This window comes from Platalea leucorodia (genome assembly GCF_965183815.1).
Source record: "Platalea leucorodia genome assembly, chromosome: 5".
In the NCBI taxonomy this organism is placed as follows: domain Eukaryota; kingdom Metazoa; phylum Chordata; class Aves; order Pelecaniformes; family Threskiornithidae; genus Platalea; species Platalea leucorodia.
Window position 1 is genome coordinate 17,028,307 of NC_138827.1, and position 22,976 is coordinate 17,051,282.

A 22,976-nucleotide genomic window follows, 5' to 3' on the forward strand; every position below is an offset into this window, starting at 1 on the left:
TTTGTGAGTTTAAAGTAAAATTAAATTAAAAAAATCCTGACACATGCCACTCTTTAAGGGTCAGCACTTTCTCTTTGGAAAATTATCCTGTACATGAATGTCTTTCTCAAGTGTTTTATTTCACTTCTAAATCCTGGGTTGCCAGCAGCTTCTTTTCCTGCTTGGGTTGTCCGTGAAAGAAAGTGGTCAGTTTTGCAGTTATGTCTCTGGCCGTGCACGCATGGAAGGCGAAATAGTCTATATTTATACCAGCACCAGGTATAAAACTGCTGTGAACTAGAAGGCTGACATGATTGCCAGAAAATAACTCCTGCTTCTGGACTGCTGATACCCGCTGCCTTGAACTGGTGCAGTCGGGGCCAGCGGGAGCTGTAGGTATCTGTATGGTTTTGTCACACATGCTGCTCTGTGGGGTCACCCTCTGGGGAGCCTCCTGTAGTGGAAATAACTCTGCAGACCAACAAGCATCTCCATAAGTTCCAGATAATTGCTACAATCTCCCCTCTCTGCAGATGCATCAGTTGGAAGAGGATCTGGGCTCTTCTTTTGAAACAAAGCACTTTTTCACTCCGTTCGGTCCAGAGGCTTGCTATGCTCAGTTCTCTTTATTTCCACATTTCTAGATACTTTAAAAAAAAATTTATCTTTGATGTTTGTACTTATCCTCCCATGTAGTCATTTAGAGTGGGACATTGTGTCACGCTAAAAAGCTATTGATCTCTTTTAAATGGCTTTCTAGACCAACTGAGCAATACTACGTTTATTAGAGAGAAGAGTAATTTGTATAAAAGTTTACTGTACATGGTAACATTTAAAAATGGTCTATTTTATAGAGTAATTATTTTAACAAATAATGCAGATGCTTTAGAATTGCTTTTGGTTTCAAATGATTTTTAAATAAAACATTTTTTTCTCCCTTCCATCCAGGGCTTTATTGGTGTGAGCATACCACGGGCTCAGGTGTATGATAAATCACTGGAGTAAGCGGTGCTGGTGTTCAGGCTACCTTCACACATGTTTCCAGTTACTGAATTTCAGCCTCCAGCTTTACTGACAAGTTTCCCATTAATGATTGAAAGTTCGCATCAAAGACTGGGTAGTTATTTCTATCGATAAAAAGAATGCATTCTTTGAGAGACTATTTTGGAGGTGTTTCCATTCACTTGCAGTTTCAGCATTAAAGCAGTTGTAGGATATTTTCCCCTGCTTTGGGGTATTGGTACCCATTTGTATGGAAACTCCCCAAGCGATACCTGCTATTTTGCATTTCCAGGTTGGCTTTACATTGCTGAATGCTTAACGAACTACACGCTCCCTTGATGGATCACTCTTTGTTCCGGGGCACGCGCATTTTCAGCCTGAGTTAATAACGCCATAGAGTGAGGACAGAAAAGCCAGTGATTAATTCATATGGTTCATTTTATGCACTGAAGTCATTTGGATTTCTTACAGTGGGGAGAGTGGAGCGGGTGTATGAGGCTTGTGGTATTGGGACATATGTGAATAGCTGTTTAATATCAGTTGTCACTATCCTGTGTGTTTTTTTTTTTTAATGTGGTTGATTTCAGCGGTTTATATAAAAATATAAAAAGCTGCTTCTTCAAATTAGAAGCAAAAATTCTAATTATATGCTACAGAATATCCTCACAAGTGAATTTGATGTCACATGCATGAGAAACCCACCACCCAGGTTGCCGGCAGCATAACCATGGCTGGCTGCTTCGCGGCAAGGGGCAAAGGAAAATCTTGCTGTACGTTGTGTTATGTTATCATTAAACCGCTGAATCCTTCCAACTGGCAGCTTCTCAGCAGAACTCAGGGAATGGTAATATTTGTGGGAAAACATGCTTCTTTTCTTCTCCCCTCCTTTCTTTACCAGGAAGGCTTTGCGGCATTTGCAGCTGGGCTGGAGAAGGGGGTTGCTTTGGAGTTGCTGTAGGTAGATGTTTGCTGGGATGCCCAACCCTGTGTCTTTCTTCAGAAAGCCATGATGCGTGATCTGTCGGGGAGGCAAGAGAGTTATTTTGTTGGGGCGACCTGAATCAGGACTGTGACCAGAGGTTGCGTGAGCATCGGGACATCTTTGCTTGATAAACTGGCTCTGCAAACCCTTTGCTCAGCACTGCTGGGTCTTCACACCTCACTGGTGGGCTGTGCCAGCCAGCCTGCAAGTGATGGCCAAGCCATAGTCATCCGGGCTTCTCTTCACAACAAAGGTTGGGTGAGCAGCCTTCATGCTGCTACATCCTTAGGAATCAATACTGAATATCTGTGGTCACAAACAGAGCAAAATTCCTGCTTTAAACATCTCCAAAAATTAATTTTCAATTGGTTTTGGTTTTGTAGCAGAAGCAATAAGTGATAAATGGTTGTTAAATGCTCTAGGAAGTAGGGAAGGGGCTAACAATTTTCAAAATGCATTCCTGGAAAAAACAGCCTTGCCAGCTAAACTGTTGGACAATTTAAAATGAAAGATTGCATCCTGTGAGTGTGGTGGTGGGGTTTCTTGTTTGTTTGGTTTTCTTGTTATTTTGTTTTGTTTTGTTTTTTATGATCTGCTGGCTAGAGGAGAGGAAAGACGCGACTGGATTTAGGGTTGTCTTTTTATTGCTGTGTTTTGTTACTGACTATGGGATGTAGACATGAATAAAAATAGAATTGTGAGGCTTAAAATGTTAGCTTGTTGCTTCATAACGTTGCTGTGTCAGGAGCTTGAGGATTCCTCCATCATCCTCTCTGGCCCTATAGATGCAGCAACAGTTGTCCAGACCCTGCAGCTGGAGAGGGTGCAATAGCCTGGGACAGAAATAGTTAGTGTACTTAATTGCCTGTCAAGGGAAATTGGTTTGATGGATGGGGCAGAAAACAAGAAATGAAGAGCCCCGCAGTTCTAAACCTGCCAGCACTGCTGGTGCCACCGCTGGTGCCTGAGGAGCAGGTCTGCGTCACTTTGGTGCCTGGTGTGGTGGTACCTGAATTACAGTGCAAAGCCACCTAGCCCAAAGGACACGGGAGAGCTGGTAAACTGAGGCAATGGCGCAGCCTGAAGCAGATCGTGGAAGACCGGAGACTTCCCGCAGAGCGTGCGGCACGTGTTTAGTGTTGCATAGTCATTTCTGCAGAGTGCAATTATGTAGTTACTTTGCCTTGGGTAAATATAGATTTCAGCTAGCACGAGTTTGAAGTGGATGTTGTAATTTTGGGAACATATATCTGTTTTAATTTCCTTTCCAAGATTTTCTTGATCACTCCCTTGATACTTCTCCCATCAAATTATTCTCTTGACAGTTGAGCGTGACAGCTCAGGTCTCTCAAGAACATTTGCTCCTCTCCCAGATGAATTTGGGCTTGGAAACTGCGTCTGAGGGGACAGGTGAGGACAGGTCGGCACAGGAGCTGCTTCTGTGGCAATGCATGCAAAGTGCAAGCAAAAGGGGAAAATGGAGCGTTTGCCCAGCACCGTCTTTAGGCACCGAACTTGCCGGTTTTAGGGCTCAGGTGTGCCTGGCACCCTCCTCTGCCCGCGGGGCATAGCCTGGACCACGCTGCAGGCTCCGGCGGTTGGTGGGGCGAGTGATGCCCAGGACCTGGGCTCGGGAGGGAGCCGAGCATGGGGCTGTCACCGAAACTCCCTGATAACTCTGTCGGGGGAAGGATTTATCCCGGGATGGGTGAGCAGTGCCACAGTTGGAGCACCTCCATGCTGGGTCTGTATGCCGGGGGCTGAGCCCAGCTGGGAGGGATGGATGGAGCCATCTGCTTTGAGTGGTGTCCTCAGGCTGCCAGGTGCTAGGGCTAGTGACGGGCTGAGTTACCAGGGGAAAACTCCTCGTTTAGGTGAATTACCAAAAGCTGGTGAACAGCAGCTCTTCAACCTTTGCAATTAGATCTCTACTCTGCACTGGTGTGGCCTCTTCTTGAGTACTGTGTGCAGTTTTGGGACCCACAGTATAAAAAGGATATGAAGCTACTAGAGAGCATCCAGAGGAGAGCCATGAAGATGGTGAAGGGTTTAGAGGGGAAGCTGTATGAGGAGTGGCTGAAGTCACTTGGTCTGTTCAGCCTGGATATGAGACCGAGGGGAGCCCTCATCATGGTCTACAACTTCCTCACAAGGGGAAGAGGAGGGACAGGTGCTGATCTCTTCTCCCTGGCAACCAGCGATAGAACCCGAGGGAACAGCAGGAAGATATGCCAGGAGAGGTTTAGGTTGGACATTAGGAAAAGGTTCTGCCCCGAGGGGGTGGTGGAGCACTGGAGCAGGCTCCCCAGGGAGGCAGTCATGGCGCCAAGCCTGGCAATATTCAAGAAGCATTTGGACAACGCCCTCAGACATATGGTGTGAATTTTGAGGTTGTCCTATGCAGGAACAGGAGTTGGACTCGATGATCCTTGTGGGTCCCTTCCAACTCAGGACATTCTATGATTCTATGATAGATGGTGTCTGCAAGCCCTTTGGCTTGGCTTTCCCTGAGTGTCTCAGTAAAGAAACGCACCTGTTTACCCAGGTAGGTAGTTATGACTTTTTTAATCATTGTACTTTGCTCTACTATCACTGTTTACAAATTGTTTCTTGCCTGAATAATTCTGCTTAGCTGGATTTAACGAAGTAGTGCGAAAAAAGGAAACACAAGGCATATAGTATTGTGCGTGCAGTGATTCAGGAGGAGTTGAGGAGCAATGCTGCAACACCGTTTAATCTACTGTGGTCATTATAAATCCTAATAGATGCCGATCATGTGTTGCTCATGTTTATACATGAGCAACGAGTCTGTGTTCAGACTCATGGCCCCACCTTTGCCAAAGGTGTAAATGATGGCTTTTTGGTTTTGATTTCTGTATAAAATAATATCTAAGTTGCCATTTTTGCAGGTTTGTTGAATTCTGCCTCCTTCGAAGCCAAGTGTGGCTCTTCTGGGAGTTTCCTTTCAGGAAAGTGTTTTTGGAGGGATATTTTTATTTTTACATTTTGTTAGCATGTAATGATATTGACTGTTCAGTAGTAGGCAACAACTCTGCAAAACAGCCAGAAAACAAAGAAAAATATATATTATTTTCCAAGTCCTAGGGAAGATTAGGCAAAGTAAAAGTAATTTATCCCAGCTGGCATTCTCAACCATAAAACGAAAGTGTAGTGTTTTCCAAAAAATAGGGTGGCTCATAACTTCCAGGAATTGAGAGCCTTGTTCTTCTTCAGGCAATATTAACAGGGATCATTCTCACAGAAGATGTGCAGTTCATGCCAGTTAACCGTGACTGTGTCATTAAGAGCATACTTGATCTGGTGGTTCTTAATTTTATTTAATGAAGTCCTAGGGTATCTGCAGAACTTCTAGTGATGGATATCAGAGCTAAGATACAGGTCGCCCTAATGAGAAAGTGTATGTGAAAACACATGTAAAGTGGTCTGTTTTCCTCTAGTTTCGGTGTTTTCAAGAAAAAAAAAAGGTTACTGATGAATTCATGTTCATGCAGAAACAAACTCAACATTGGAAGTTTCCTTGTTACTTCTGTAGTAATAAATTTTTGTTTTGTTTTGGAAATTTTTCACTTCTCCTCCCCTCATGTTTTTCCTTTGTGGCTGCATCTTTGTGTTGGAGCCCATCCTGCCATGCGTGGTCCCCATCCCAGTGTCCCTTCTGCAGAAGCAGCAGCCGGGGGTGTTAAGGGGGAGCAGAGGGCTGATGGCTGGGGGGGCCGCAGCAGCCCTACACCAGGCACAGCCTCCCTGCATGCTCCCATTGCCCTTGCTGGGCTTTTGGCAAGATCCTTTCAAGGTGCATCAAGGTAAGACCTGTTTTCAGGCACAGGAAATAAAGGACCTAGAAATGGTAATTTATCATGCCCTTCAGGCAAATGGGAGTTAAATATTTGGAATATATTAATGCTAAATACTCTGTGTTGCTAGGTCTAATTTCCGCCGAAGGGAAGCACGTTCATATTTATCCTAAACCAGTAAAGCAAACCCGGGTCATTGCTATGGATGCTTCACTCAGGCCATACAGGGGATACCTGTAGGGGTTTAAGCAATGGGAACCGGCCGGGAGCAGGATGCCCCATTGCCCCCGTTACCGGCACTAACACCTACCCGGACAAAACTGGGGGGACTTTGGGGTTGGGCAGCAGGTCGTGCTCGGGGTGGTGGTAGGGACCCCACGCCTGCCAGGGGCTGTGCATTGGAGGACGTGCGGCTCCCAGGAGCATCCGTAACCACGCCAGGCACCCTGGGGGTGCACTGGAGCCCTTTGCTGTGTCCCCCCCCTTTCCCCATGGCTGTCCTCGACCCCAAAATGCGTGGTTCGGCTGTCTCTCCTCTCCGGACTCACAGCCCGGCCACTGTTACTGAGGTTTCCTTATTTTTACAAAGTGGATTTCAGAGTTTCTTTTAGAACCATCATAAACAGTTAAAACAACTAAACCACAGCTGTCAAAATAAATAGCCCTTCTTTGTGTCGCTCTATCTTTTTGTTTTCTTACCACTCTGAAACTTGCTTATTCCTAAAAATGGAATCCACAGTAATTCTCACAGCTGCTGGTTCAGATTAATAAGGGTGTCTGTCTCCGGCTCTCTTGCCGGTGTCTGAGATTTTCAAGTTCAACAAGTAATATCTATACATGTGGCGAGGAAACAATGAATGGCACATTAGTAAGAGCAACACTTAATTAATGCCACATATGGCTGTTTCTCACCATAAACCTGATTTATATTTACCTTTTTTTGTCAGCTAAAGTCTAAATTTATATTTTAGAATGCATATTATAATTGGGTATTTAATCCTGTTATTTTGTAGATTGTAAGCTGAGCTTCTGTGTACTTGTTTTTGACATGGGTGGAAGCTGCTATGGATAACTGCTCTGCGTCTGCATTTCCTAGAGGGAGTAAAATATTAGGCCAGGCTGAGAAAAGAGCTTAAAGAAATGACCTGAGATCTTAAGACTCTTGCAATTATTTCTCTCTCCTCTCAGTGTATCCTGGTGAAGACTGATGAGCAATTTAAACATGGTGGGGAATTTCTGTGGTAGAGGGAAGAGAAAAGGCAAAATTAGGGCAATGTTTGGGGCTGCCTTACGGCAAAAAAAAGATAGATAAAATTTTATGGATTTGACATGCTACTTAATAATTGTAACTGTTTCTGGGGGATGGGGTGGAGAGGTCATCATTTGAAATCTTGACATCAGGCCTGCAGCATTTTAATTAGCTTTTCTCTGTTTAAGCTGGAAATGGCAGGTTTTGGTTCAAGGTGGCCGAGTGCGGCTCTGTGTCCTGTGCTGGCTGTGGGCAGTGCCGGCTGCGTCCTCCTTCCCTCTCTGTCTCTGAAATCCATTAATGGATTGGCTTTAAAGGTGTCCAAACGACACTTTTGACTTTTTTTCAAAATGAGTAATGACGGGAAGAACACCAGCTTCTACAATGGGTGGGTTTTGTTTCTGCTGATGTGGTAAATTATCCTTTGTATGTGGCAGCAGATTCGCCAGGGTAGGTCAGTCGCGTTGAAGGTTTAATGTTTCCTGCAGACTGATCATCAATGGTCACTTAGAGATCCATTTGCTGTTGCTGAAAATAATTACATCGAAGTATTTCTGATTTCTTTTATTGGTTATAATTTTCAATGTTATATGTTAGTTTAGTTGTTGAAGCACTGAATTAAATGATTGCTGATCTACACCATCTCTTTCTTTGTATCAACAGGAAGATTTTCAGGACTTGGACGACTTGGCGCATAGTTCAGGTCTCTGACCACCAGCATTTCTGCCTGTTTGTGTGTTTGCTCATGTCTTTGTGCTGTGCAGGGAGAGAAAGACTTCCTAACGCAGTTGACTTTTTGGCATTTGTCCTGTAATTGCCAAAAAACTGCTGCTTCCGCCTACGTATCCATCAGATCTTTTTAAAATCAGATGGGTTTTGAAAGCAGCTTTTTGATTTCCTGAGATCCGTGTTTGGTCTTCCTTCCTCCTGCTCCCTCTTTCTTCCTTTGTTCTTGGAGGTTAAAGATGTGGGTGTTGAGGTCCCATTAGTCATTTTGGCCACTTCTGAGCTCATCATGTTGAAAAATGCATAGATGAAACCATTCCTGAATTACAGCAGATTTACATCACTGAAGCTTCATTAGAGTTAGTTGAGTTACTTCAGAGTGATGTAGCTGAATGAAGAGTCTTGTTTACTTCTGCTGGGACAGAGGGGATATCCTAAATGACACAGCAATATCAATTTTCTTATCTAACTGTCATCCTGAAAAATAACCTTCACACCAGACAGAGCCAATTCCCTTTTAGAATCAGAAAATTCATATTATAGGTACTGTAGTGGTTTTCTCATGCGGTCTTGTATAAATAGTATCCCGCTTTTTGTTTGTTTGTTTGTTTGGCTCTTTTTTAAAAAGGTTTTGAGTGTAAAAGATGGTGCAGGAATGTAACTAAAAGCTCCATGTGTGGGTTAAAGTAGTTCCTGGAGTTCTCCAATGCCGAAGGAAATGGGCCCTGTGGTCACCTCCCTCCTGATGGCTGTTGGCTCGAGCACTGTTGCCGTTCCCTTGGACGAGCGTGGTCGGTGGGATCCGGGCTGTGCAGACACCAGCTCTCCCCAGGCTCCTGCTCCACACCTGGTTCTGAGGGCTGATGATGCCTCCTGGGCGTTCGGAGTGTGCATTCTGTAGGCATCTGATGATGGGTTGCGTGTAACTGCGTGTGGATGAGTGTTTGTCATGCTGAGTGGTGGGTGTCTCTGGCTCATGCACTGGTAAGAACAGCCTGTCGGAAATCAATATGCCGTGCATGCTAGCTAATATGCAAAGTTGTGCTCTCTGTGCTCTGCTTGCTGGGACTCCTTTTTATGACCAGGACCTTTATTTCCTCTCCTGCACGAGGAAGGCCTTTCACATTCAACCTAAAAGCTGGCTATAACCTGTTCATGGTCTTCTCACGTATCACCTTTGAGGTGACACCTTTGTTATCGCTCCTGTGATCCTGCAGCTGTTGGGGCGTTGGGGGGTATATCTGCCTCGATGTTAATGAAGTATGCAGCCTTTTTTCCTCTGCTCTGTATACAAGCTGTACTTTAAAGGCACTATGTTCAGGAAAAAATTAGGGAGGCAGAGAAAATTTTAAATGAGAGGTTCACTTCAAACTGACGGTGAAGCCCAATGAAGGAATCATCCCTTTATCATCATCTGCAAATGTTGATGCTGAAACGTGTGCTTGCGTGAGGCTAAAATGTGATCTCTCTAGGGCAATGGGAATCTCACATGATACAGCAGGAAAAATTTGTCTAATATGCTTTTTATTTCGAGACTTGCTTTCTGTCTGCTAGCAAAATAGCTTGCCAGGTGCCTTCATGGTATTGGTTTTAATTTGTTCTTGCTTGAAGTGTACAAGTGGGGAATGATAGTTTTGAAATGGTGAAGAAAGCGGGCTGGTTGAGCTGTTAGGCTCAACGTTGCCATGCTAACCACGTTAACAGCTGCTAATGGTTTCTTAAGCTGCCAAAGCAGCCTGAAGATAGATTTAACACCCAACAGACACCTGTTTTTAGCAATTTAGCTCTGCAGGCACATGGCACAGTACTGCAGGGGTCCTGTCCATAAAGAACAGATAAAATGTGTTCAACAGGTTGCTTGAGAAGGTGGAAATTGCTGGCTTTCTACTTCATAGTAGGACTTTCTTGGTGGAGAGTAAGGAGGAAAAGCACAGTAAGAAGGAATGTAATCTGGAAGAGATGAGCACCAAAGGGATTTTTTGGTATTTCAAACTCAGCTCTGTCTTCCAAAGCCCTTGGTGTCTTTGCCTGAGTCAAAGGACCCTCATGTCCTTCGTTGCAGTGCCCTCCCAAGGTTCAGACTGCTCAGCAGGTAGGAATAAGATGCTGATTCTCCTAGGTGCTTGGAGGCTCCTGTTCCATCTCTGAAAGAGTCCACCTGTAGCAAGGCCAAGTTGCAAGATGACCTTCCCAGAAGTTTTACCCCCAAGATGGTGTCAGAGTTCCCACTTGCTGATCCTAGCATGACCTTAAGTTTCCTGAATGAATGTTTCTACTCATTCCTGCTTGTTTTCTCCCTGCCTCTTCTCTTGGCACAGTGGCCACACAAACTGCAGCGGCCACCAAAGCCGAGCAGAGGGTCATCCCCAGAGTAGCCAGGGGTGCTAACAAGGGGTAGGCCCTGCTGGGAGAGGCAAGCTGAGCTCAGGAGGGTGCGTTGTATGCAACAGCAATGGCCTTCTGGTATATCTTGGGCATGTTGGGTAGACTTACACTTCTGACCCAATCAGGTCCATATCAGCTTTTGATCAATGCTGGGAGGAAAACATCAGTTTTGCTGTAAAAGAGGGCTGGGAGCTGAGGTTTGTCTCTGTTATTGAGGCTTTCAGAGCCACCACTTCAGCCTCCTGAAGCTTTTATTGACCATTCATTGCAGTAACGGAGCTTTCAGAGAATTCAGTTGCTGAATCACTGTTAGCTTCACGGAGAGAAGGTGCTGCAAATGCCGGTGCAGGATTTCTCTGTAGGCCTCCCTGCAGAGAACAGCGCTGTGCTCCCAGAGCTCTGTACAGACCAGCTCCGGGCTGAGCAAATGGGTTGTTTTTACATGAGGTGGATTTGGGGCTTTTCCAGTCACATAGCAGGAACATGTATAATAACCACCAATTCCTGAACAAACCCTGACTGTTCTGGTTTGGTAGGTGACGGTTCAGTCTTTGTCTTTCTTGTCCTTTGGGTATGTTCTGGTTTTGCTTGTTTTCTTTTAAGCCAAAACCTCCTGACTCTGTGCACTTGGCTGTGCCATCGTTTATTCTTTTCATCTGATCAGTGTGGGTTTCCAGAGAGAAAACTCACCAGAAAACTGTAACTGGCTTTTAGTTATATCATGGACTTCAAAGCGATCGGCACAGAAAGGATAATTGGACAGAAAATCCCTTACAGGTTATAATTATTTGTCCCAGGAACTGGAGTTCCTTACTGATGATACATATTTTCCCTTTTGTTTTCCTAGTGCCATGGGAACCTGGCAGTAGATGGTCTCTGCTGGTATGTGCAGTGTATACCTGAACACACAGGGAAACAGGGGAATCACAATATTGGATTAAAACCAGCGATCCATCAAGACTTGCTTCCAGCAGTACCAGAGCCAGCTGCTTCAAAGGAAAATAGAGAGCTCCGCAGTAGGCAGGTTATCGGTTTCGCAGGGAAAGCTTCCCCCCCCGGACGACTCCCATCAGCCAGGGATTGTTCTCTGCCTTCAGGCTTTTTTGTTTCAAGCCTTTAAAGCCGCTTTCTTCTCTTCTGCTGAGAATTGATTGAGTGGGAACACACTGCTGTGCCCTAATGCAACATGTAGCACCAATACTAAATGGGTCGTATTGCCTGGTCATGGTGTCATCGCTTGGCCTCTCTTTTCGTTCTGCGTCTGTTCCCGGCTCTGTTCTTCGGCGTCTCATTTCACAGTCAGTCCCTTCTGTCAATTCCTATTTCATTTATGAAGTTCTCTCTGTTGCATGTGATTTGTGGACTGTCGCAGGATGTCTGGCTTTTTTTTCCTCCCCCCATCTTTGTGGCCAGCCTAAGCCCTGCTGATCTTTGTCCAGATTTATTGATGGCCATCATTGACCCTGCTCCTAATAATTTGTTATGGGGAAAATGGGGTGGATCACCTGCTGTGGAAGGTGAGTCCGGAGGAGCTGTTGAACCTGCTGTTGGGTTGCCCTGGGACCCAGCACCAACCTCAGCCGTGCTTGCAGGAGGACAGTGGGGAACCCTGGGAAGCCACTGTCGGCTCTTGGCTGTGAACCACTCCTGATGCTCATTCTCCTCAGCTCACCAAGATTTGTGGCACAGGTCTTGTGGCTGTTGGCCATGAGAAGATTTTGAGGGATGGCTTGAGATGTTGAGAAGTCCAATGAGTAAGCAGTAGCTGCTGTAGTTACACATCTGCAGAGACAACATACACCTCACTGACAGACAGAAATGCTTGCATGTTCTCCTTGCCTTGATGGCCATGCTTTGGAGATGCTGGTGCCCATGAGTTCATATGAACACAGATGAAATTATTTTCGTTACTTTAAGACAGAGTAATTAAATACAGTATATACGGATCCCTCAAAATGACAGCCGCCCACAGAGCTAAAAACAGGAAATCCATTAACTTCATTATTTAAAAAATAAAATAAAAATCCTCCCAACTGATTCCTCTGTCACTTAAAGTTCTGCATGGAAGGAGGGCTAATTTAACGCTGCATTAACTCACTGTTATCACCCTCCTGTTACCTAAGTAGTTTCTAATGACTACCCTGGAGAGCACTTGGAAGCTTTTAAAAGTTTTTATGCTAAATTTTTTTTTTTCTGTGTGGTTTATACTTTAAGAACAAAAGTTATTGATAACATTTTTCCAAATCTTCCAACAACATGAAGAACTATTCTGTTGGCTACAGAAATGTGAAGTATCGCCAGTCTCTTATCTCCTTGGCAGACAAGAAATTTGAAACGTTTAATATAGGTGGTGTTTCAGGAAAATGGATGTGGCAGAGCTTGACTGTGGGAAGCTGCTTCATATCTTGGGCTTGGTGTTCGCAGCAGCAGCATGTCCTGGGGGAGGGAGTGGAGGAGTGGGGTTATCTGCTCTTGCCCAGGACAAGGTGCCAAAGGGGACTCTGTCCTTCAGCCCTCTGAGCTTTGGCTTTCATAGCTCTGAAAAGACTGGAGACCCCGTGGGGCAGGCGGCTTGCGAGACGTGTTTCTTTGTTCTGGGATCTGTAAGTGAAAGGCACCACTGAATTGAGAAGCAATAAATCATTGTCTTTCCTCATTGTCTTTTCCTCAGAGCTGTGGTGGACCGATTTCTTCCTTTTTTAAGCATCTTTCCTTTCTCTGTCCTAGTTCAGATGTGCTTCTGAGGTCAGCATCTGTTGCACTTGGAATTTTGGGGTTTTTTTGGGGGTGTCTTCAAAATGAAGCATTCTTGTTGCTCTGCAGTATTTTTAAGTCTTAAAGTTGAAGCTTTCTTCTTTATATCAGTTGAAAGGAGAGCTTTGCTCTGTTCCTGAGGTGTGTGCAATGCCAGTGCCTGGGCTTTGCTTTCCCCCTGATTGGAAGACCTGAATTATTTCAAAGTTAAGCCTTGCATGTGTGCTCTGCCTGTTGATGGAGGAGATTCAGAACTGCTCTCTGACATTATTAACAGGGTTTTCGTGTTTACAGACTGACTGCGTGACTGCGGGGAGACCTGGTCTTTCCATTAGGAATTGCCAGAAATCCTGTCCATCAGGAGCCCTGGGAAACTTTTAAAACTTGACACAAACTTGAATGTTTCTTGTATGTGCTCTTTGTGCCTCAACTTTTTACCGATATTTGGAAAGCTAGAGAGCAAGGGGAGTGAGTCTGTCCTTCTGGAAAAGGAAAAATGACTGGAAAAAAGGCAAAAAGGGGCAATGTCACAGGAGACAGCTGCTGGCGATGCCCAGTGCTTCTGGGGTGCAGAGCACGACCGATCACAGTGTGAACTTCTGCACAGCGTGTTAAAGCTTTTCACTGAACTTCCTCTGCTTTCCAAGGGTTTCCTTCCTCTGTAGACTAAGCTGTTTGCATCTGGCTGTTGCTCTCCTTAAGCCTGAAATGGCACAGCAGCAGACGGATCCTGCTCGCTTCGGTTTTTAGTGTCATCTTCAGCACCGTGATGCTCTTCCCCTGCGCCAGGGCTGGCCGGTGAGCCCGCTCCCCTGGCGCTTGTCTTCAGCAGAGAGGAAAAACCAGGACGTTTCAACAGGTGGTAGCTGAGACATTTGAAACTCCTCCGTGAAAGCCAAACCCAGTTGAAACTGGTGATAATTTTGCCATGGATTTTAGTGTGGCCAGTATTTCACGCTGGAGATAAAAAAGTTATTTGTAGTTAGCTGGCAGGCACAGTATTTTAACTTATTAGAGGACATGTTAGCAAGACACTTCAAAACAATGCAGCTCTTTTTAGGATAGTTAGGAACTTTGCTTTCCTTTGAGGAAGCTGTTGCTGTGAATGATGAAAGTTGTAATGATTTACAGAGTATTTTGTTTTTTTTAAAAAAAAGGAAAAAGCAAAACAGTTTATTTCCCATGCGTGTGTTGGTTTGTTTTTTTGGTTTTTTTTTTTGAGATTTATCTTTCGCAGTTGGAAAAGAGGGCTAGGTTTGACTTGACTGTCCTCCTTTAAGGCAATACGTCCTTATTAAAAGAAGTATTGATACATCAGTACAGTTCTGTGCATTTTCTAAGCTGATCTGCATTTCTGCAAGTGGGAAATGAGTATGGATGGCAGGGTGAAGAAGAGGAGACCCTAACGGGGGAGGTGATAGGGATGAGTGATGGGTGCTGAAGCGAAGAGCAGCCCAGTGCCCATGGGAGCACACTAGCAGGTAAACACCTAATTGCTCAATGTATTGCTCGCTGCTGGACATGAATCCGTTTGCATCAGTTGAATCACACGTGTTAGTTGCAATGAGTATTTGCAAACTAAAGCCCTTGGTCAGAATATCCTGTAGTCATCAGCGTAACCCATACTATTTTCAACAGGTGTTTTAACACTATAGCTTAAATTATATCAGACTAAATTTCAGAGAGGTAGGGAGGAGAGGCTCAGGAGCAGTTAATCTAATTCCAGTGTAAATCAGTCCGTATTGGGTATCTCCCTTGCTTTGGCTGCCGGGGTGTCTGACACACAATATTCATAGGGAGACAGCTGCACTGTCCGCTCCCCAGCTCCTCTGTGTGCTGGCTGCAGAGAGAGCTATAAAATGCGTGTACATTGTAGAAACATTTGTCTGTGCCATGCAAATGTGCTCTCTATAAATTTTATGTGTAGATATGTATATACAAAGAGAGACGGTTTGCTGTTTCACCTTATCCTATATTTTAGGAAGGGGAATTAATAAAAATAAATTATTTAATTTTGTCCAGATTATTTTGTTCTCAGAAAAATAGATTAATTGAAAATAAGGAACTTCATTATCTTTGGACCTGACTATTTTGTATTTAGTTCTGAAGGCTTTCTGCCCTTCTCTGCCTCACTGCTTTCTCCCCGACTGTCCATGTAAACAGAAAACTGGTTTGGGACGCGGGAAGGCTGAAGGTGCAGCATGTGGGGCTGGGTGGGAAGGGATTGCACTGGCTTTCCTCTGTAGCCGTGGATGAGCTGCGATAAATTGGCTGGTTTTTTCATCATGTATTTGACAGTAAATAATAAAGATGAAAATTGGAAACCTTAATGATATAATGCTATATAATCTATATTCCATTAGAAATAATACTCTCTATAGGGAGCCATAATGGGACTGCATTGGACTTTTCAGGACACTGTTCATACCAAATTGACATTTTTTTTACATGTTAAGCACCAGTAATGTTTTCTACAGCGCATCAGATGTTCCTGCCAACGTGTACGGTCTCTGCCGAAGGACTCGGTGAGACCGCACGGTGCTGGCTTTCACAGTTCCCCTTTCAAGCAGTAAATGGTTTTTGACTGTAGGGATCACTTGATGTTGAGCTAAATTTCCTAGCTGAAAATTTAAACTGTTGGAGGGTTTATCTAATTTTGAAGAAGAAAAACATTTGAAAACCCTAAAAGGAAAACAGGAAAGCTTTTTTTTTGGTTTTGTTTTTGCTTCCTCCCCTTCCCTGTCTTTCCTGTCCCCCCGGCACATCCTCCCCACTTCTCCTCCTCCACTGCCCCAGCAGAGACCTCTAGAAAATGCCAAACTACGGATTTTGCCGCATCAAGTTCGGAGCATGTAACAAACATTTGAAACGCGTGTGGGGCAAGTGCAGCCGCCATTGGCAGTTTATTTTATTTCAATTTCCCCCTCCCCCCCAAAAAAAAACCCCGTGGCTCCCTCTCCGGCTGCGCGGGAGATAACAATGGGGCGCTTTGTGCCGCTCTGCAGCTGCTGAAATTTGACTAGATCCAACTGAAGAAAACAGGAGCAGGTGGGTCAACAACGTGACCCTTTCGTTCCCAGCAGTATCAGTGTGCGCCAGCGCTGGAGGGACCGGGGTGGAGGTGAGCCCCGAGATTTATCCCCGCAATGAGGATGTGTTGGTTGGCACTTTGGAGAATGGAAGCTGCCTTTCTGGGATAGCCCCGATGCCTCTAAATATCGTAGGGTTTGCTGCCATTTGTAAAATGGGTTTCACTCCAAAAATGCTAGGATTGGGATATGTCACTGTACGTGATAAACTGGCATTGCTACAGGCAAGAGATCTTTGCTCTGTTACCGGTGCTTTGATTCCCATGTTGCCGCTAGTTTCTCGGTTTGTGCGATGCTCCGTGGCTGCCACACGGATCCCCTGAAGTTCCCGATGCCCAGGTCTGCCCAGGTCACGGAGATGACTTCCTTCATGTCCATGTTTGTGCTGTGCTAGAATTCTTCTAAAAAATGTCGAGGGTGGGAATTTCTGCGGCTTGGAGGAAGGTTCGGTATGTGGTTCCCAGTCTGTTTGGTGGAGATGGAGGGTGTGGTTGTGTTCGGCTCCTTTGCCTGGCACTGCTGCAGCAGCAAATACATCTCGTCAATACTGCCCGCTTGGCAGCAAGAGGAGGAGGATAAGGATAGGGAGAAAAATACTGTTATTACTTAACTGCTTGGGTCAGCTAAGTACCAGTTGTTCCTATGGTCTTCCCTGCCAAGGTGTGATGACTTGGTTGATTCCTTGTAGTTGTCATGGTGTGTTTGGGCTTTGTGAACCTCTGAAGTGGTGTTAAAAGGTGGCAACACTCAAACTTCGGCAGTGTTCAGCAGACACATGGTCATGGCCTCACACCTGTCTAATATTGCAGGGGATTTTGAGTCTGAGGCTTTTAAGGGGTAGACATGAACAACTGTTTGCAAGTCAGCAGTTAGAAACTCAAGGTTTCTGTTGATGGATCTTGTAATCTTGCTCTCTAATATCAACTTACAATAAAGTGAATGTGAGATGGAGCAGAGCCCCCCCCTTTTACATTGTACCATGGATACAGTTGTGGTGTTGAACAATGTGTTCACGTCCTTGAAAGTCTTCATGATTTAGGTATAATTTTTTGCCGAAAACATGATGTATATAGCATCTCGGATAATCCTACCATCACAAGTGCTTGTATTGCTTATGGAGTAGCATCAACCAGTACTTTGCACATGATGAAGCCTGTAAGAGGACTAACAAGTTACAGTCAGGATGAGTCCATGCCAAATGGCGAAGGTGAAAGCGGTGACAATTTTGGTAGTGGTCAGGAGCAGGAGAGCTGCCACAGGGAAGGATCCAGGGTGAGGAGCTACTTGGGGTGGAAGGAAGATGGATACAGGCTGGAGAAGGAGCTTCTGCTGCCGAGGGCAGGGTATGTGACTGTTTGGGTGATGCGTGCTAGTATGGAAAATTGATCTGCATGACCACATTACCAGCTGTGGAGACTCAATCCATCAGGAAGAGGGTTGTTAATAAATCAGAGGCTCTCCATGCATATCTGCATCTTAAACTTGTTTTTTAGCAGGAACGTGCCGTGATCTGATATGAAGGTCAGTAGCAGAGCACAGTACAGCACAGCACTTTATCTGCACTAGCAAATCTGCCATTGCCATCGATGGGTGCAGAGCAGCCGGAGTTGGACAGGATTTAGCCACAAGCCAAGGAGGTTTAGATGGAGACTTCTGAAACGGTGCTGTGACCGTAGTTTGTCCTTGGCTGCACTTGCAGTTAAACCCTGTTTGGTGCCGGCTTAACTGCACCCGCTGCCAGCCCCCGTTGTCAGCAGCGGGTAATTTAAGAGGTTTCTCCCAACAGCTGGCAGGACTGTTTACTTCGGTCCTCCCCTCCCGCCACAGCGCTGAGCTGTCCCCCTCGCTGGCAAAGTTCGCATCGAATTATGCTGTTGGACTCGCAGCCGGGTGGTGGTGGTGCCAGGATTCAAACCCGTGGCTTTGGAACAAGAAGCACAGGTGCAGGCTGAACTCATGATCCTTGGAGGCCAGCACATACTGGGAAGGTTTCGGCTTCGCTTCGGGCACACACACGCTCATGCACACATCCCTGCACGCCGGATGCATGCTCGTATAATATATTTAACACACAAGAAATGTGTCATGTGGGATCGGATGATCCTTTCGTGCCCCTTCCCTCCACGCATGCAAACACCTCCCTAGGAGTTCAGTTGAAAAATAAAACTTAAAAAAAATGCCACTGTATCCTGCTCAGTGAGAGGTGATGCTGGTCTGGAAGGGAAATGCATAGGTAGGGATCTAAAGGCCGTTTGGAGATGTAGAGGCATACGCCTTCCTGCTCAGCCATCCAGCGTGCATCCTATATGTCTGCAGGGGAACACAGTGATTAACATATGAAAACGCTGATAACAGTGGGATTCTTGTGCCGGCAGAAATGAAGGAGATATACTACCATTTTGGTGCCAGTTAGACCCATAACTGCTATTTGTGGCTGGGTTTAGTAACAATTAACCTTTCACATTTTGTATTAGCCATTGCTTTCCTGGTGCAGCTGCTTTTATAACAATATAGTTTGCTTCGCCTCTCAGAAGTGCTAATTTTGGCAGTTGGGATATCTGTTCTAGAAACCACAGAATGTATGGAGGGAGAATGGAAATCTTTTAATAGCTGTTTGACATATAATAATCTTTTGGGGAAAAAAACCCCACATTACATTTTGATTTAAAGGACCTTGTGCATATTAAGAAAAAGAAGGATATTGCATGACTGCTACTTCAAATATTTTAAGGCAAATTCAACGTAGTTTTGCTTGTGTGACAATGTCAAATCATCGGTTTTAAAAATCTCAACCTTGTGTGCCATCGGGTGTCTCGGACTAGAGCTGGAAGAAGTTAATCCCTTTGGTAGGTGTTTCCCTGTCTGTTTGGACTGTGTGAAAGGAGGTGTTATGGACCAAACTTTGTTGCTGCCATTTGAAAACTAGTAAAGTGCCTGGGGGACTCTTGAGAAGGAACATGGCTACAAGTGACCCATGGGCACTATCGGCTTTAATTTATGTAGACATGTAGATGGGAATACCAACATCTTAAATGTTTCCAACAAGCTTGCTGAGTTTTCAGGAATTGTCCCCACTAGTGTGCCATTTAGTGTCTTTTTTTTTTTTTTTTTTTTTTTTGAATGGCTTCAGAGTGCAGTTGTATTGCACAGAAATATTTGAAAATAAGAGAATGTAATTGGAGGTAGGACAAAGCTGGAGTAATTTGGATTTGGCATCAGTATACTGTTACTTAAAAACGTAGTGGAGGTTGGACTTCACCTGTCAAAACAGAACTGCTGTGTTCTGGCTCTTCCTGAAAAATCATTTCAATATTTATACTCTATGCTGTGCTGGAAAAAGAAAATGCAAAATACAGATTTGCATGAAGTAGGTTATAGTCTGTCTTCTCCAAAGCGTCCGGTATCACAGGTAACAGGTTTGCTGTGTGGTTACAAGGCTGTGCTTTGATCTCAGCTCTAGTATTCAATCTAGAGTAATTTTGCCAAATCCAGCAATGTGTAAAACTGGCTTGATGGATGATTTGGACTTTTTTCATTACGATTTTTCTTTATGATTAAAGATTTGAAGCTTCTGATTGCACGTTAAGGTTGATGATGAATAAGACTTAATGTGATTTTAATCATCCTCTTTTGAAGATGAAGACTGCCCCTTTTTTGGGCACGAATCCAGTAAAGTCAGTGGAACTGTTGGCAATGGCTTGGTCAGTCCATGATCTGCAGGAATCAGTAGCAACAGTCGTCAGTTCTGTGCCTGGGTCACCTTGCCAATTCCCAGGGCAGTTAAATCACATTTTCCTTTGCTTCATAAAAATTCTTACTTTTTCTCTTGCTTCACACTGTGTAAAATAACCGTGTAAACAACAATAGTGTCGGTGTGTGCTCTTGGAGAAAAACGACACAACCCAGTGCGCCAAACATAGGTGCACATCATTCACACAGTAGCTTAAAGCATCTGAATTCCCAGTGTGTGTGATGTGTGTATTAGGACAGAGTTGGTACCTAAGTTCCCCCAAGTTAAATTTAAAAAGCATTACAGTTTTGTTTTGTTTTTTTTCTTCTTGGGTGTTTAAAATTTGTGAAAGGATAACTTATAGGACTTGTACAATAACTATTTTCTTTTTCATTTCTCACATGTTGGTACTGCAGGATGGGAATCGCAGCTCCTGGAAACAGGGTTCCTGGGGATATTCCTCTGCCCGCTCTGGACCCTGTCCCGCCTGCCCCGGCACACTCCTCCTTCCAGCATCGTCATCTGGGGCTTTCGGTGGCTGATTTTCAGGATTATGCTTGGAGCGGTAAGTGGGACTTCACATTTTTGTCTTTTTGAGGTGACAGCAAAAGGAGGATCTCATCCTAGCAGAAAACCTGCCCCTGGTCCAACACAGTGGAGTCCTCTGGTGTAGGAATCTTTCTGGTTACAAGGAAGGAGCATGTAGCAGGAAATGCTTCATGCTCTGGTTTGCAGAATCTTTCAGCTTATTATTGGTGTTTATTTTAAGGAGGACAAACATAGGAATAAGAATATTTGCGTTGATATGTTGGTGCTGCTCTTGTGATTGACTCTTGAAAAGGAATAAAAGTGAAGTTTGAGACTTGGGCATTGTGGCTTTTTGATAAGATGGCTGGGAATCCAGGGGGTAATTCCCAGGAACCAGGAGCTTTACCCTGAGTTATTTTTCCTTTGTGTGTGCGTTACTGAAATGTCATTCTCTGCTCCTTGTTTTCAAAGAGAACAATTGCTGCATTACTGTCCCAGTGCCAGTGGAAATTCCCAAGTAGCTTGTAAAAGAATCCATCAGAAACTGACACATCTTTGTTAAAATAAAGGTGTGGCAGGAGCATTACCCTATCATCTGCATCTGCATTTCGGACATTTCAAAATATCCCAAAAACTTTTAAGCTAAGGATCATCACTGTAGAAAGAGATTGCAGGCAGGTGGGACATTCCTCTGTCCATTTGCGCTGAAATCCTCCTCTCATCCCAGCTCTTAACGTCCTTGAATCTGTAGTCAAGCTCAATAAGCTCTTAATTATCCTCTTGCTCTTAAAAAAATAAAATAAATAAAAGACAAACTCTTTTTGTGTTAACCTTAGCATTACCTGTTTTCAAGGCAACTTTGTTCATGGAGAATGTGTTATCACAGTAGATATTCTCGAAAAATGTGTTCTGTATGCTTGTCGCATCAAAGGGTGGCTTCCCAGCCCGCAATGGTTCAGCAAATTCAGCTTGATAGAGCAGAAAATTTTGCTTTTTCGTATGTGTTGTGCAAGTGGTATTTCAAAACCCACTCTTTGATGTTGCATTTATTTCTTTGCCATAGCTATTGTGTAGCATTGCCAAATTTTGCTTGGTTTCCTACAGCTGCAATTCTTGCCCATTATTAATTCCTGCAATTCTTGCTCATTATTAATTAAATAGATCTGGTCCTGCTGCGGGGCAATACAGATGGATAAAATGACTCCTGAAGGTCCACTCCAGCACAGCTTTCTATGACCCTATACAATATCTGCATGTGTAGATAACCCCATAAATGTTAATGCAACTGCTGGCTGAAAATATTCAGTAAGGGTTTATGGGACAAAGTCACCTTTGTAATGCTTTTAAAATGCCGTAAAGCTTTCGGTTGCAGTTCAGGTGAATGGTACTGTTCTAGCATCCTACTGTACTGCTCCTGCCATACCCTGGGATGGAGGCTACTGGATGCATCTGTAATTGCACCTTTACTTTAAATGATAGAAATCCAGTCTTTTAGAAAGCCTGATTCTTGTAGGGAGAGGGTCTTGTTTGATGCTCCCCAGGATGAGATCGGGAGATGGAGTTAATGGAAGGATCTCCATGCTGGGCTGAATACACAATGTCAGGACATTCATGGCAAAGAAGCTGTTGTAGTTAGGTAGGTAAATGCAAAATTATTTAGGGTCTTGTGATCTGTTTCGTGGAGTCTTTTCCTGGGACAGGTGAGAAATTGCCATTAGAAAAAAAGCTGGAATGGTTCTTAGCAAAACTGCTGATAGGAAAGGAATCAAAATGGGAGTGTCTCCAGAGCTTGGTGGGAAAATGATGTTGGAAGGGAAGTGTGGTAGCCAAGTGAAGTGCAGCGTATGGTTTTGGGAGAGAATAATGGAAGATAATCCTTAAAAATGGCCTGCCTTAAACCAACAGACAGTTTGTAAATCTGTGCGTGGGCTCTGCTGCAGCTTCAGACTCCATAGCCTGGAGAAACAGTCGGGGTGCTTCAGGGCTGGCACGACTGTGGGCTCTTGCTGCACAGAGGCACTGTCTTCATAGCCTCAGGGCTGGGTCTGTGACTTACTGCTCAGGGTCACTTCTGCACGAGATGGCCTGTTGACTTGCTGCTGGCTCTGTGCAGAGCTCCTTGGGGACAATAATTTGCAGTCCACGTGAACGTCACGGGCGATGAGATGTGGGTCTCCATGCAGTTGATCCAACAGGTATGAAGGGTATGTTGTTGGTCTAGTGAGAACAGTTCTGCTGAAACTTTTTTGAATGAGAAATTAAGGGTGGTTTTGGTATTAAATTTTCGTGGGAAAGTGTCTTTTGTTCTTGATGCTTTCCCATTTCTTGTTTGGACATCACGGTGACTTGCTTAAAATTGAGATCTTTCAGAGTTGGCTGGAGAAGGTCCCAGTCACATCTACCCTCGAGCTGGCTGGAGCCGCGTGTCCCCAAGCCGTGGGATGGGTGTGGGGAGGTCACAGTCCCAAGGGCAGCTGCTCTCTGCCTGAGGAAGGATTTCTACAAGTTGAAAGCAGTGCACCAGCCACTATCGAGGCATGGTTTTTACAGTAGTTTTCAAGTATTTTAAGCAACTGTTCAGGGAACACAGTTGAAGGCTGCTAACCTGCCAGAAATACCCATCCATGTTTTATTACAAATCAAATTTCCTGTCCTCTCCTTTAAGCACAGAATGATAAGTACTTTAGTAGCTGTCCGGCGTGGTTTCTTCATTATATTTTTGAGGGCAGCAAAGGTC

The 22,976-nt window shown here is 44.6% G+C and overlaps 1 protein-coding gene across 1 annotated transcript in view; it reads left to right on the top strand.

The window, feature by feature from the left end:
* LMF1 (lipase maturation factor 1) overlaps nucleotides 1-22,976 on the top strand; it is a gene marked incomplete at its 5' end in the record, with an annotated part of 205,678 nt that overhangs the window by 40,945 nt on the left and 141,757 nt on the right. The window contains one exon of the mRNA XM_082312524.1: nucleotides 20,128-20,276. Within this exon, the coding sequence (XP_082168650.1) occupies nucleotides 20,128-20,276 (149 nt within the window). The remainder of the gene's footprint in view (nucleotides 1-20,127; nucleotides 20,277-22,976) is intronic.